This window comes from Acanthopagrus latus, chromosome 13, assembly GCF_904848185.1.
Source record: "Acanthopagrus latus isolate v.2019 chromosome 13, fAcaLat1.1, whole genome shotgun sequence".
In the NCBI taxonomy this organism is placed as follows: domain Eukaryota; kingdom Metazoa; phylum Chordata; class Actinopteri; order Spariformes; family Sparidae; genus Acanthopagrus; species Acanthopagrus latus.
This window is the reverse complement of record NC_051051.1, coordinates 25,502,930-25,515,779: the sequence shown is the minus strand read 5'-3', so window position 1 is coordinate 25,515,779 and position 12,850 is coordinate 25,502,930. Positions and strand designations below refer to the sequence as shown.

The following is a 12,850-nucleotide window of genomic DNA, read 5'->3' as shown; positions in this document are numbered from 1 at the left end:
TACTTTTTGAGGTTCTTTCCTGCAGTATATTTCCATTTTCTGCCACTTTTCACTTCCACTCTACATTTCAGAGGCAAACATTGAACTTTTTACTTCATTGCAGATCTGAAAATCCAATAATTGGTCATTTGGTCCATTTATTGCAAGAACATTACTTTGACACTTAAGTACATTTGATATCAGATACTTTCAGACTTTTAAAAACTGTGAGACAGTTTATCACATCCGAGCAACGACCGGCTCAACTGAAATAATGGAGCCAACATAAAAAAGTGCCTTTAAGGACAAATGGCTTCATCTGATCTCCTGATAAGTTCATTTTGAACCTGGTGAGTAAAATATTACAGCTTTGCAACAGCAATTAGATGCTGGTTCTTTCCTAGATGAAGTTCTGGCTTTAAATATCTAATTTCACTCCTTAACAAAGATCCTATTTGTTTCAAGAGTCGATTTCTGAGGTTCCCAACTTGCCATAAACTCTTTAATTAGCACAATTTTTTATTGCATATTGTTATAACATTTCAAATGATATGTTTTTAATGACAAAGCTTATTGAGGTTCTTTCTAGTAAGCAGGTTCCAAACCCCCCCTCCGTGATTTCCACCTACGATTCTTACAAATAGGACCTTTAAATACATGTTTTGTTGGGGAATTGGACAATTAATGGCTTGATAATAAAGATATAAAAGACTTTATATCAGTATAATACAATGTCAATTCTATTTGATGGTTAACCGTCACATTAATCTTTTTTATCATAAACTTTTTCATTTCTGATGTGATGTATTCTCATGATTTACACACCGGGCCAGTTAGAGCAGTCAACTGTGAGCTGGTTAGTTGAGCTTCTGGTTCAAGTTTATATTTGATGGAATTGTCATATAATATTTATTAGAAAATTGCGACATAAACAAAATAGATATAGACATATATCCATGTCATTATTCCAGCAGACACAGCAGCATTGTCTTTGTCGATGATTTGATGAATTCATCGTGTTTCAGCTTTGACAGTGTCTGAAAACACTCAAAATACCGTCTCTTCTTAAAAAGTAGATTTTCATAGCATATGACTGGGAATAGGTGGCTGATAAAAGCTAATAAAAACATCATAAATCTTCAGACATTTGATGTGATTCTTTAAAAAAAAACAAAAAAAAAAACCTCTCTTTTTTCTTGTCCGCTGTGTAAATGTGTGAGGGTGCTGCAGGATTAAGCAGCACAGGATTGCATAATCCATTCTCAGCCAATCAGAGCGCATGACTGCTCTACCGTCATATACTGATTTAATCCAAACACACACACACACACACACACACACACGCACACACACACACACAGATGCAAGCGTACACACAGCTGGAGTCGGGTATCAGCTCTCACAGAAAAAGCAGAACCAGCTGTCTGAATTAAACACACACAATGTTCCCACACATAAACACTCACAGGTAGTCAGAGAATCAGAGGTTGTTCCTGGAGGTTTAGGAAGCGTCACTGAGAGTCTGCACGTTAACGTGCAGCAGACGGATTACTCAACTCTCAACTCTTTTTTTCAGCGTTTGACAGAAAGAAGCCTGGAGGACGACGTTTGGAGTTCTGCAGCATCGTGACTGAAAGACTCAGGAAGACTCAGGAACCTGCCGCACCGCTCGGGCAGCCGTCTGTGTGTGTGTGTGTGTGTGTGTGTGTGTGTGTGTGTGTGTGTGTGTGTTTGTTTGATTTCAGTGGGTTTTTACAGTCAAACACGATTTCATGTCGTCAGAGTTCAGCTGTGAGAACACGCCATGCTTCATCTTTCATCAGCATCTCCTTCAATAAGAGGGTCGTTACACGCTATGACGTGTGTTTTGGGTCATGATGGACGAACTGGTGATCAGTCGGAAGCATCCGCTAATGTCTCTGTGAGATTCACCTTTGATATGATACAGCCTTGGACACCAAACTGGACGCTGTTCAGCAGGTGGCAGAAGACAGGATGCTGTCCAAGATGGGGGCAGTCTCGAGGAACCCTCCCGTCCACTCAGTGCACTGGGGGTGATCAGAAGCAGCACCTTCAGTGAAAGACTGATCATGCCAAGGAGCAAGTCAGAGCTCAGCAGGAGGTCTTTCCTCCCTGCTGCAGTGAAGGTTGGATGTTCTGGTTCTTAACTTTATTTATGTTTGCATGTGTGTCTAAGATGGCTCCAGCAATGAGTTAATTTCCAGTCAAGGATTAATAAAGTACTCAATCAATCAGTCAATCAATCATGATGTGATTGAAGGAGAGAATGTGTCAATGTGTGCTTTTATTTATTCATTTTCAATGTATTTATTATCCTTTATTCTTTTAATGGCTTCAATCTTTTTATCTCTCTGATGTGATGTCGTCTTCTTATCATCCGTCAGTGATTTTATTATATTATTTATCTCTAAGTTTGAATTACTTTTCTCTTTCTTTGCCTGTTTTATGACTCACATTGTCTTTTTACATTTTTTCTTGTTTGAACTCACTTTAGACGAGGTTTCCTTGTATTTATTCTGTTATATTGTTTTCCCCATTTCTCTGCGTTTGCCTGTTTGTCAGAGCCCTTTGTAAACTCTGTCTTTAAAAGTTCTGTATGAATACAGTGACTTTATTTTTAAAATGGCTGTGGTAAGATGCTGCTCTACAGAGCAAAAAGTGAGTGCCGTTGCTCGCCAACACACAGCAAATGTACAGTAAAGTTATCTGGTGGTTTGAGGTGAATAAACACTCATAGAAAACACAAATAATCCTGCACACAAACTCACTTTGCTCAGCAACATTACTGATGAAAATCTACCTGATGTGATGAAAGCACGAATGTTAAGAGATAAAGTTTGAAGGTTTACATTTAGTTTTGTTGGCTGATTTCCTTCCTCAGTGTGACTCTTAACATTCGGGATGAGGTTCGTACGCCAGTTAGCCAATCCAATGAAAAGACAAAGACTATGAGACCTGGTCAACATGTTCTCGCTTTGTCCACGCGAAAACGCAGACGCAGGCTGTCAAGTGCACGCCAAAGCAACCAGTGGTGAAGCAACCTCTACTATGAGGCCACACTGGCCAATCAGAGGCCTGATCGCTACCACAAACATGCTCTGATGTCAAACAACGGAGACAAGCAAAAGTTCTCCACAAGCTGTTTTCAGTGATGTGAAATGGCGTTAACGTGTGTGCAGATGCCAAAACGCATGGAAGAAAGCCTTGTTTTAAGAACTACCTGTGTACGCGTGGAGCCTGAGATCTCACCTCAGTGCCAACATGTGAGATTAAAACACACTTCCACCATTTTGGATCGACTGACGCATCACAGGACAATTTAATATCTGGACCATGTTGAAGAACAACAAAGCTCGGTGGTTTGAATCAAATCACAATGATTTTGTTCAAATGAACTGAAGGGATCAAACAGCAAAAACACACTTCAGCTTTTTTATTTTTGGGTTCACCACCTGTCGCTCACCCGGACACACACTCTGCAGCTTCAGTGCGACCACAGCTCCGTGTGTCTATTAAAACCTGCTGTGTGCTAACAGCAGTGAATCGCTGCCAGACGCCTGCTGATCCTGAGGAGTGCTGAGACCTTCTCACCTCTCTGGATCTGATGGACAGAAAAGACTTAAGGGTTCTTGGAGCGGAGCTCATGCTGAGGTTCCTGGAAGTTCAGAGCCAAAGGCTCAAGTTTAGCACCCCGATTATCAACATGTGAGTCGCCCTGCTGGTGTGTAACAAGCACTGGGAAACAGAAAACCACAATCATTCACAGCTACGGCTCATAGTCTGGTGGGATGTTTGTGGAGCTGCTTTGAGACTATATGATGGACAGAAACAAACAGGAGCTGACCAGAATATACTGACTGATACTGAAGATAACTTTTCATTTTGATGAACAATCCCCCAAAAACCAACAACGATCTTATCCTTCTAACAGCTATGGGCTGTGCAGCTGAAGCAGGAACTCCTAACATATTTCTTTATTGCAATTAAAAAGGCTCAAACAACTCCAGCAGACAGCAGCAGGTCCTCCACAAAATGTCTGCAAACAGTCTTGACCTTTTTAAACATCCAACAAAAGCCTCAAAAGAGTCGAATTCTGTCTTAATGAAAAAAAAAAAAGTGACTCATACTCGGGGTTGAAAAGTAAAACTCAGTCTTGTGATGGAAAGTCATGTGCCTTACATTAAAAACAAAAATCACTCTTGACTCTTGGTCACAAACCTTCATCGTCCCATCCAGCCACCAAGACTTGGATTTTTCTGGTGAAGTGACACCAGAGGGGCAACTACAGTGTCAGTCTGTAGTGAGAACAGGCTGGTAATGACAATATCTTCACCTCATCATGCTGAGTTGCAGGAACTAAACCGTCATTGCTAGAAAGATGCAGACGCGCCACCAACCACCTGAAGAATCTACATTCACATCATATCCCGACTCACCCCACAGCCGCCGCTCCCTCACGCCCCTCCAGAAGACATCCCAAGCCTTGTTGGTGGAGTCTTTCACGTGCTCGCTGAAGGATCTCCGCAGTGAAGGTTTTACCGCCATATTCCCACATACGTTCACAACAGTTACATATTCCCACGGAAAGAAAAGGACCTGCGCTCCCGGGGAGTTTCTAGCCCATGTGGACAAGCGCTCGCTCTGTCATGCCTCATGCAGAGGGTGTGTTTGACTTAAGAGTTCAGCAAAGTGAGGGAGGAGGAGGAGGAGGAGGAGGAGGAGGAGGAGGAGGCGGCGGGGGGGCTGACACTTGATGCAAAAAGTCTGCATGTAATTTGTGAAACACTCCGTCCTCTCCCTCCCCACAAAGTTCAGTGTGTGTGTGTGTGTGTGAGGAACAGTTTATGTGGACGAATAAACTATGATGGTGTGTGAGTGTGTGTATCTGTGTGATGTCAAGAGGATGAATGTGAATAGAGTGTGTGTGTGTGTGAGTGTGTGAGTGCGTGCGTGTGTGTGTGTGTGTGTGTGTGTGTGTGTGTGAGTGTGGGAAGTTGAAGGATTTGGCCGGCCCGAAGAGAGGAAATGACATCTAACCTGGGTTAAAGACATCGGCGGTACACACACATGGAAACAGACACAGAGTCGCATTATAAACACACAATTCTTTCTCCTTCACACACACACACACGCACACACACACACACACGAACACACACACACACAGCTGTTGACATGCGACTTCTTTCAGTCTGACTGAAACCAGGAAAAACTCTGAGACTCGACTTCACAGACCCTGTGAGCAAAAACTGTCAGGCTTCCTGCATTAAGTCACCTCAGCTCACATCAAATCACATCAGTTTTATTTATATATCGAAAATTCCCAAACACATTGCTGCAGTAGGCTTTACAATCTGTGCAGTGAACAAGGAAAAACTTATTGCCATATTGAGAGAAAACGATGGAAGGATCCTTAGAAGGAGCCACACATGCAACAGATTAGGCATGTAAAGAAGAGAGCAACAAAATCACAGTTTAATAGTTGTATTGACAGAATATCTGACATAAATAACATAATATATGTAAAGTGTGTGGATCCAGGTGGACGACTGAGTGGGCCGAGGCATCTCTGAGTGCTGCCTGAGCCACACGACCTCCTCTCCACCTGTCTGCAGGCCACGCAGGATAATTAGCAGTAAACACATCTGACTCAACCTTTAAGCATCTGAAATGACCCGACACCTGACTTTGACTCGTCTGGCACGACTTCACACCCGAAAAACAAGAACAGCTCTGATTGTTGGAGTCCTATAAAAGTATAAAGTCATGTAAATTCTTCACCCTGAGCATCTGTCAGATGAAGCCGGTTAGCTTTAATGAACCACCCAGGCATCAACACACACACACACACACACACACACACACACACACACCGTCTTCATCATCATCAACGCCAAAATCTAAACACTTCCTCTCTTGGGAAAGAGATTAAATAAACATGACAGGTCAGGACTGCTGGGAAAGAGGAGGAGCAGGAGGAAGATAGTAAGTGAGGGAAATGATGAATGGGAGGAGGAGAGAGAAAGAGGAGGACAGGGACTCAGTGGGAGAGATCTCTGTAGTCGTGAGTCAATGAGTGGACCCTCCCATAGTGGTTCGGTCCTATCCTGGGATCGGACCTCAGTACTTTAACAGCACTGACTGAAATATTTAGCATCAAGTATCAAGTATGTGCTTCAAAATAAGGTGTCACAGGTGGCACAGCACTGATACCTGTGCCAAGAAATATCTAAATGAATACATAATTAAATATCAAAAACCATAGTGCATATTAAAGGAGCAGCCGTCCAAGAAAAAACCCTGAAGGACACAACGACAAGTGCTGCATTAGAGTTCTGCCTCCTGCAGGTGGAGAAGTTTTGTGTCGAGCTGCCAAAGCGGTCACGTTGTCCGTCCCAGCGCTCACCATGCAAAATGTGTTTGTAATGAACAAATCCAGCCGAGTCGGAGGAATTAGAGACATTAACAAACACGGCACAGCTCAGTCCAAACAGCCAGAAGTCAGGACCAACAGCTTTCACATCAACCAGTCAGCACAAACCATTCATTTTGTTTCTTTATAAATCGGTTTCCACATTTGTTTTTGTTCAAACTTGGAAGTAATCACTGAAAAAGTAATGCTTTTAACTTGCTAATCTTTTTCTTACTTCATCCATTGGCAGAGTTCCTTCACACGGTTCGATAAAAACTCTCGATTCCTTTTCAACTTAAAGTGAAACTCTTGCCAAAAAGCATAGGCTTTATTTGTGAATGTATACGAGTCAAACATTCGCGAAAAAGCTTAATTACGACAAAAGAGGCACTTTTAAGATTTACCATGTTTTCGGTTTTGGGTTGAGCTCATTTTCTCGGTGTTACGGGCAAATTAGCGACAGCATCAAAATCTCTATTTTTAAAACAGTAAGAAGTCTCAACACAACATGAAACTTTGCTGGTAGCATCACCAGGGTCTCTACACATGAACACCAGCACTGAGGACATTGTGTGTGTTCACAGAGTTACTAAAAAGAAAGTTTTTGAACAGCTCATGTTAGCAGCAGCTTGTTCCGCTCGCCGCCGTCCTGCCAGTGGAGAAGAGTCGATCTCAGAATGAGACGTAACCTGGAGGACAGTTAAGGTGGAACTACTGATGTGAGGCTCCTTTTTCAACTTCAAGGTCAATATTGTTTTTCATTAACAACAAAACAACAAATTATCTGTGCGTTTATATGGAACTAAGCTTCAGGAGCGTTCAACCTTAGCTATCAGAGATCGACACTTCTCCACTGGCAGGATGGCAACAAGTAGAGAAAACTTTCTTTTTAGTAACTCTGTGAACACACACAATGTCCTCAGTGCTGGTGTTCATGTGTAGAGACCCTGGTGATGCTACCAGCAAAGTTTCATGTTGTGTCGAGACTTCTTACTGTTTTAACAATAGAGATTTTGATGCTATCATAGAATTTGCCCGTAGCACTCCCATTGAAAATGAGTTTGACCTGAAAACAAAAATATAGTAAATCTTAAAAGTGGCTTTTATGTCGTAATTATGCTTTTACATCAAGGTCTGACCAATATAGATTCTCAAAAAAAGCCTTGGTTGCATTTTGACGTGAGCTTCACTTTAAGAGATTTTTGGTGCTGTGCAGATCTTGTGAGTCTTCTGCTCCTCCAGCACGCAGTCGTCTCTCCGTATCATTTAACTCTGCTCCTTATTCAGTCTGATGATAATGGAGGAGCTGCTATCAGCTGCTTTCATCAACATCTTCATACAGTAACTGTGCAGTTTTAGTACATTCACGGCGCTCCTCCGGTCACCTGAGAGCTCATTTTGGCCAATTTTCATTTTAACGACAAACTTCCTGTTGACTTAACTGCCGCTGCCATTAGGAGACGTTATTTTCACGTTATCAGCAACGGTAAAAGGAAGAGGAACTGCACATGTGTGGTCGCTGAAGTCATTTAGTAAATGATCAGTGAAGCAGTTTTCAAGTAAACTCAGCAGGATGGGAGACAATTCCACATATAGTGCTGATTCAGCAGGAAATAATCTGTCTTGTCATTTAAAAAGCGATGGAAACAAATCGGAGGTTGGAAGAGTTTATCTTTTTGTTGCAATTAGGGCTGCATGATATGGTCAAACGTGACATTATTATTACATTTCTTCAAATTCCAACTACAAAAAACAAAAACTTTGTTGTTCATGTTTTCAATTTGGATACAAGAAAATAAAATAAACACTAAGTACTGAGTTTAGAATCAAAAATCTTTTGTTTTTGGATGGTTTGGGTCGTTCCTTCAACACGACGTTACAGCCGTCAGAAAGCAACAGATAAATGATCCTGAGCAGCAAGAAAACAACCAGCAAACTGAAGAGAAAGATTTGATGAAACTGGTGATAAAGAGGAAAATTAATAAAAAGCCAAACTTAAATAGTCAAATCTCAGGAATAAACAAAGGATTTAAATCCAAAACAGATAAATCAACCATAACAACGACAGCTGTCAGATAAAACAAGATTAAAGGTTTAAACTGCCCTCAGGGTTCAACAAGGTTTTACATTCTTTCTGCAGATGCACAAAAAGAAAATACTTTGTTTTTCTAGTTTCAGTAAAATCTGGGTGTCTGTGCATGATAAGCGCCCACGATGAAACACAGCAGGAAACAGTGAGGGGCAAAAACATCCATCATGCAAATTGAAATGGTGAAGAACATTTTAAACCAGTTTCACTTTTACAAACTCAAGGTCAACGTTTGTAAGCGTGAAACCGCTGGACATTTTCTTGTGTTTTCCAGCCTCATTTGTGGCGACAAAACCAGGTAGTTTTATTGGTTTATTGGTTTATCTCTAACCAGATGAACAGCGTGAAGCTCTGAAATACATAAAAAGTTTCTATATAATAATGTTTTTTGCAGAAATGGGTCACATTCATGCTCAGGAAGCTAAGTTTGCTTTTGGAAGTTAAACAGAGACAGTGGATGACGGCACGGACGCCACGATTGTGCAGCTTTAAAAACCTGAACCTGTCTGGACATTTTAATATCTCTCAGATGTGTTGATGGCGTCTGGTTAATCCACAGAAACGCTGCTGGAGTTTCCAAATTTGAACAAAAAGGACTTCCTCCAGCTCCAGAATTAGACATCCAGCACCTGAAGCCTCAGCCCTCCTCGTCCTGTCTGTCAGGATGAAAGTCGGCGTTCAGCTCTCTGCTGCACCTGCCCGTTTGAAACGCGGCGCTCGAGTATCAAAGCGAACTCCGTTTCATTCTCCCGCTTTTGTTTCCGAAGCCTTTAGACTCGAGCGTTTCAGAACAAAGCTCGCTGTTTGAGCATCAGCCCAACCCAAAGCTCCATCAATTCATTGCTGTGTTACGCAAAGTTAAAACCGTTCGGTGTCACCGTTACTGCACGCCTCCACTCCCCTCCAACAGCTTCTCACACGGCTATTATAATATTTGTGATAGGAAGCGTCTCCCGCCTCCCCCGCCCCCTCCCTCCTCGTCCTCTCCCTCTGCTGGGAGGGTGATGGGAGACATCTTCTGGCACATTTGTTTACCCTTCAAACAAGACCTAATTTAGTTGCATTCCCGGCGGTTTTCCAAAAGCAGGTAATTAAATAGCACTCAGCTGCACGCTGCGCCACTCCGATCTGAACTCCCCTCGCTGAGGATCGCAGAAAAATGCCAGGCGGAAAAACAAAAAAGAGAGAGAGGACGAGTCTCAGTCGTGACAGAGCACATCCCTTTGCATTTGCACGTGTCTACCTAACGCACAGATCCAGAGTGACTCACCGTCCTGAGGAAGCAGGTACGAGTTCAGACGCTGATGCTGACACTGGTAGCTGGTAGCTGGTAGCTGGTAGCTTCAGCTGCGGCCTGTGGTTTGAAGGACGATCTGTCAAACTGAAGTGACACAACAGAAGCAACGTGAAAGACACGAGTGTGAAGCAGATGTCCGTCTTTTCTATACGGGTTTCAAAGTCATCTGCTTTAAATTTCATTTTGTCTTTGACACAAATTGATTCATCTCCCTTGTTTCAACTCTTTACTCTCGTGTATTACGATCACTCAAATCTGCATCGCTTCAGTCGCCAAGTCCTCTAAATCCACCGCTCCTCCCGTCCCTGCAGAAGTGTGTGTAAAGTCCACCACAGAGAGGCGAAATCACCCTCATGGTACAAACTTTGTCTGGTAGTGAATCAACAAAGACGAATACTTCACTGATCCTGTTTGAATTGTGTGATGAATCACACACACGACGATTCTTCAAGTCAAGAAAGTTGCAGTTTGTCGTTATTACTTTTGTGTTAAAGCTCTCAGTGAACTACATCGTCTCACTCAGCACGTCACCAGCCGCCAACTGGGCTCAAGGTACAAGGACAATCCCAGAGCGCCATTATTTTACAAGTTGTGACTGAGACTCAAGAATAAACTTTTCTTACAGATAGCACCTTTAAGTTACGGGTTTTGGTGAGCGTTCAACCAAACGACAATACTAACACAACTGTTGGGTGTGTAGTCTTATAGTTCATTAGTTTTGTGACTGACTGAGACTTTCTCAAGTTGAAATATTATCTTTTAAACTGACAAACAACTACACTATACTGGACTCACACGTAAAAGAGGTTTAACGCCAAGGAGAGAGAACGACCTTCCTCATGTTACACCTGAACAAACCAAAGCAAAGCGACGCTGATCACACTTCACAACACAGCTCAGTCGCCTCCGACGCCTTGAAAATCAAGAACACAAGATGCAGATTAATCGCTGATTATGGTCCAGAGTGTTTTCTTTTTTCTTCAACACCACAGATTCTCTTTTGTTTTTCATGAATAATCAAAACACCTGAATCAGTCCTGTGGTATATAAAATAAACACAGGAGACTTCCTGGAACAATTTGCTGTAATTATAATTCATGATATTTTCTTCTTATTTATAATTAAAAGAGTGATGACGTGACATCAAAACAAATGCTAAAGCTAGCATGGCATCATGCTCACTATGGTCAATGCTACACGCTGATACTTGGACTGTACAACATTTGCAATCTCAGTTTAAAGGGGCATTCTGTAGTTCTGGAGAAGAAAATTAAACTATTTTACAGTTAAGGTTAGGGTACAATATCAACATTTTATTATGATGTGAACCAGGATTTGCAAACTTCTTTCTATAAATGAATAAACAAGCTGTTCTCAGAGGAAAACTAAGGTCCCAGAATGCTGTTTGATGATAGAATGGTGGCGGGGTCCGCCACATATAAACAAATTTAAACAGTAGAAACTGCGTTGTCCTTTAAGGTCAGTTTGTTTATTCAGCTTATTTAGTCATGAAATAAAGAGAGCTTGTTTATTTAGGCAGAACATTTCAGGCAATGAAGATCTTTCTCTCACTTGGTGTTAGCATGTTAATGGAATATTTAGCATAAAAGATACAATACGATGTTAGCTCATGCTGTTCTGTGTATATGTGGGCAGGCTGCACTGCTGAGGGTTAAACTGTGTTCACTCACCGAAGAGATCATTTCATTTTGTCCTGGTCAGCCAAGCGTGTTGTTAACTTTCAGGCACCAGGAAGACTTGAATTTAGGGAAGTTGGAAATTTCAACGAGACGCTGTGTGACATCATCGTGGGCGAAGAGGTGGAGCGTGGGTGAAGCTGAGGCGATCCACGTGAAGCACGACAGCTGACGGGTAGCTGCCAGAGACCCAGTCTGCTTTTGTACCGGGCTGTAAACATGGTTATTTCTGGCTCTTAATGGGGATTAACTAACATTTGGAGCCATGTCACCAACATGACATTATGACTGTGTCAGCACATCATTCAGGAGGTGTTTTTACTGCAGCAATAGAAGCCTGAAGAGATGTTTTGTGTGTATTTGAGCTGAGACTGAGTCAAATATTTCCATTTTTCTCGTTTTGGGTTTTTTTTTTAAAAAAAAGGTCCTGCTTTGTGTTCAGCACTCATGGCTCCAGCACATCAGGAGGTAGAAACACACTGCCAGAAACACACACTCAAGTGTCCAGAATATCACGAGCTGCCCTCCTCCCGTGGAGCTGCTCCCCACCGCTCACAACCCACAATACCTTTTGATTGTCAAGAGGACTAAAAGCTTTCTTTAACCCGTCTCCTCCGCTCCCCTCTCCTCCAGCTCTCGCCTCCGGGCACTCACTCTATTGTTAGTCCGGTCCTCTCCTCCTCTGCTGCTGCTGTTGTTCCTTGGCCAGAAGCTTGTCACTCATCTTGATGAGCTGTCTACCTCTACAGCAGCGTTCAGGCCCGTGGCTGCAGCTCACAGCTTCAGTAAACTCTCCTCAGGCGCCGCGCAACACAACAAAACTCTGCTGCACAGATCTTCAGCCGCCTTCCTTAAACTTCTCCTGTCAGGTACACGTTTAGCTGTGCTGCTCTTCCTCCTCTTTGTGCTGACAGCTTGACCTGTGACCTCACCTGCATCACTGTGAGCTGCCTCGGCGCTGCCCCCTGCAGGCCGGGAGACACATGGAGGCTTCACAGGAGCTGCAGATTTCATTCATCTTTGATTTAAAAAAAGACATTTGTCTGTAAAAATACTTCAACCTCAAACTAACTATTTCAACTTTTCTATCCCTTCAGACTCCACCACATACATTAACTTGTACTTTTGCTACTCACGTACATTCATATCTTGTACTTTAAGACTTTTGCTCAAGTACGACTGGTATGGGTGATATGGTTAAAAAGTAAAAATGTTTTAAAACACAATATCTTTATTTTTACACTGGTAGGACTTTTGGGCACTTTTCACAACACTGTCACAAAGTTGGTTCGGACATTTTTAAACTGAGGGTGGAAGAATAAATGATGCAGAAATCATGTATAAAGTTAAACAAT

The 12,850-nt window shown here is 42.3% G+C and overlaps 1 protein-coding gene and 1 long non-coding RNA gene across 3 annotated transcripts in view; both read right to left on the bottom strand.

Moving 5' to 3' along the window:
- The window catches only part of si:dkeyp-23e4.3 (rho GTPase-activating protein 7), a 94,064-nt gene extending 89,420 nt beyond the window's left edge, over window positions 1–4,644 (bottom strand). For both annotated transcript variants that reach the window (XM_037119690.1, XM_037119691.1), the window contains exon 1: window positions 4,437–4,644. In XM_037119690.1, the coding sequence (XP_036975585.1) occupies window positions 4,437–4,545 (109 nt within the window). In that variant the 5' untranslated portion in view covers window positions 4,546–4,644. The remainder of the gene's footprint in view (window positions 1–4,436) is intronic.
- A 4,857-nt stretch (window positions 4,645–9,501) lies between these two features.
- LOC119031310 lies at window positions 9,502–12,406 on the bottom strand. Its single transcript, XR_005078571.1, has 3 exons — window positions 11,490–12,406; window positions 9,772–9,882; window positions 9,502–9,643 (listed from the first exon to the last, which is right to left on the bottom strand). It is a non-coding gene; the product is annotated as an uncharacterized LOC119031310 (long non-coding RNA).
- Between the last annotated feature and the right edge of the window lie 444 nt (window positions 12,407–12,850).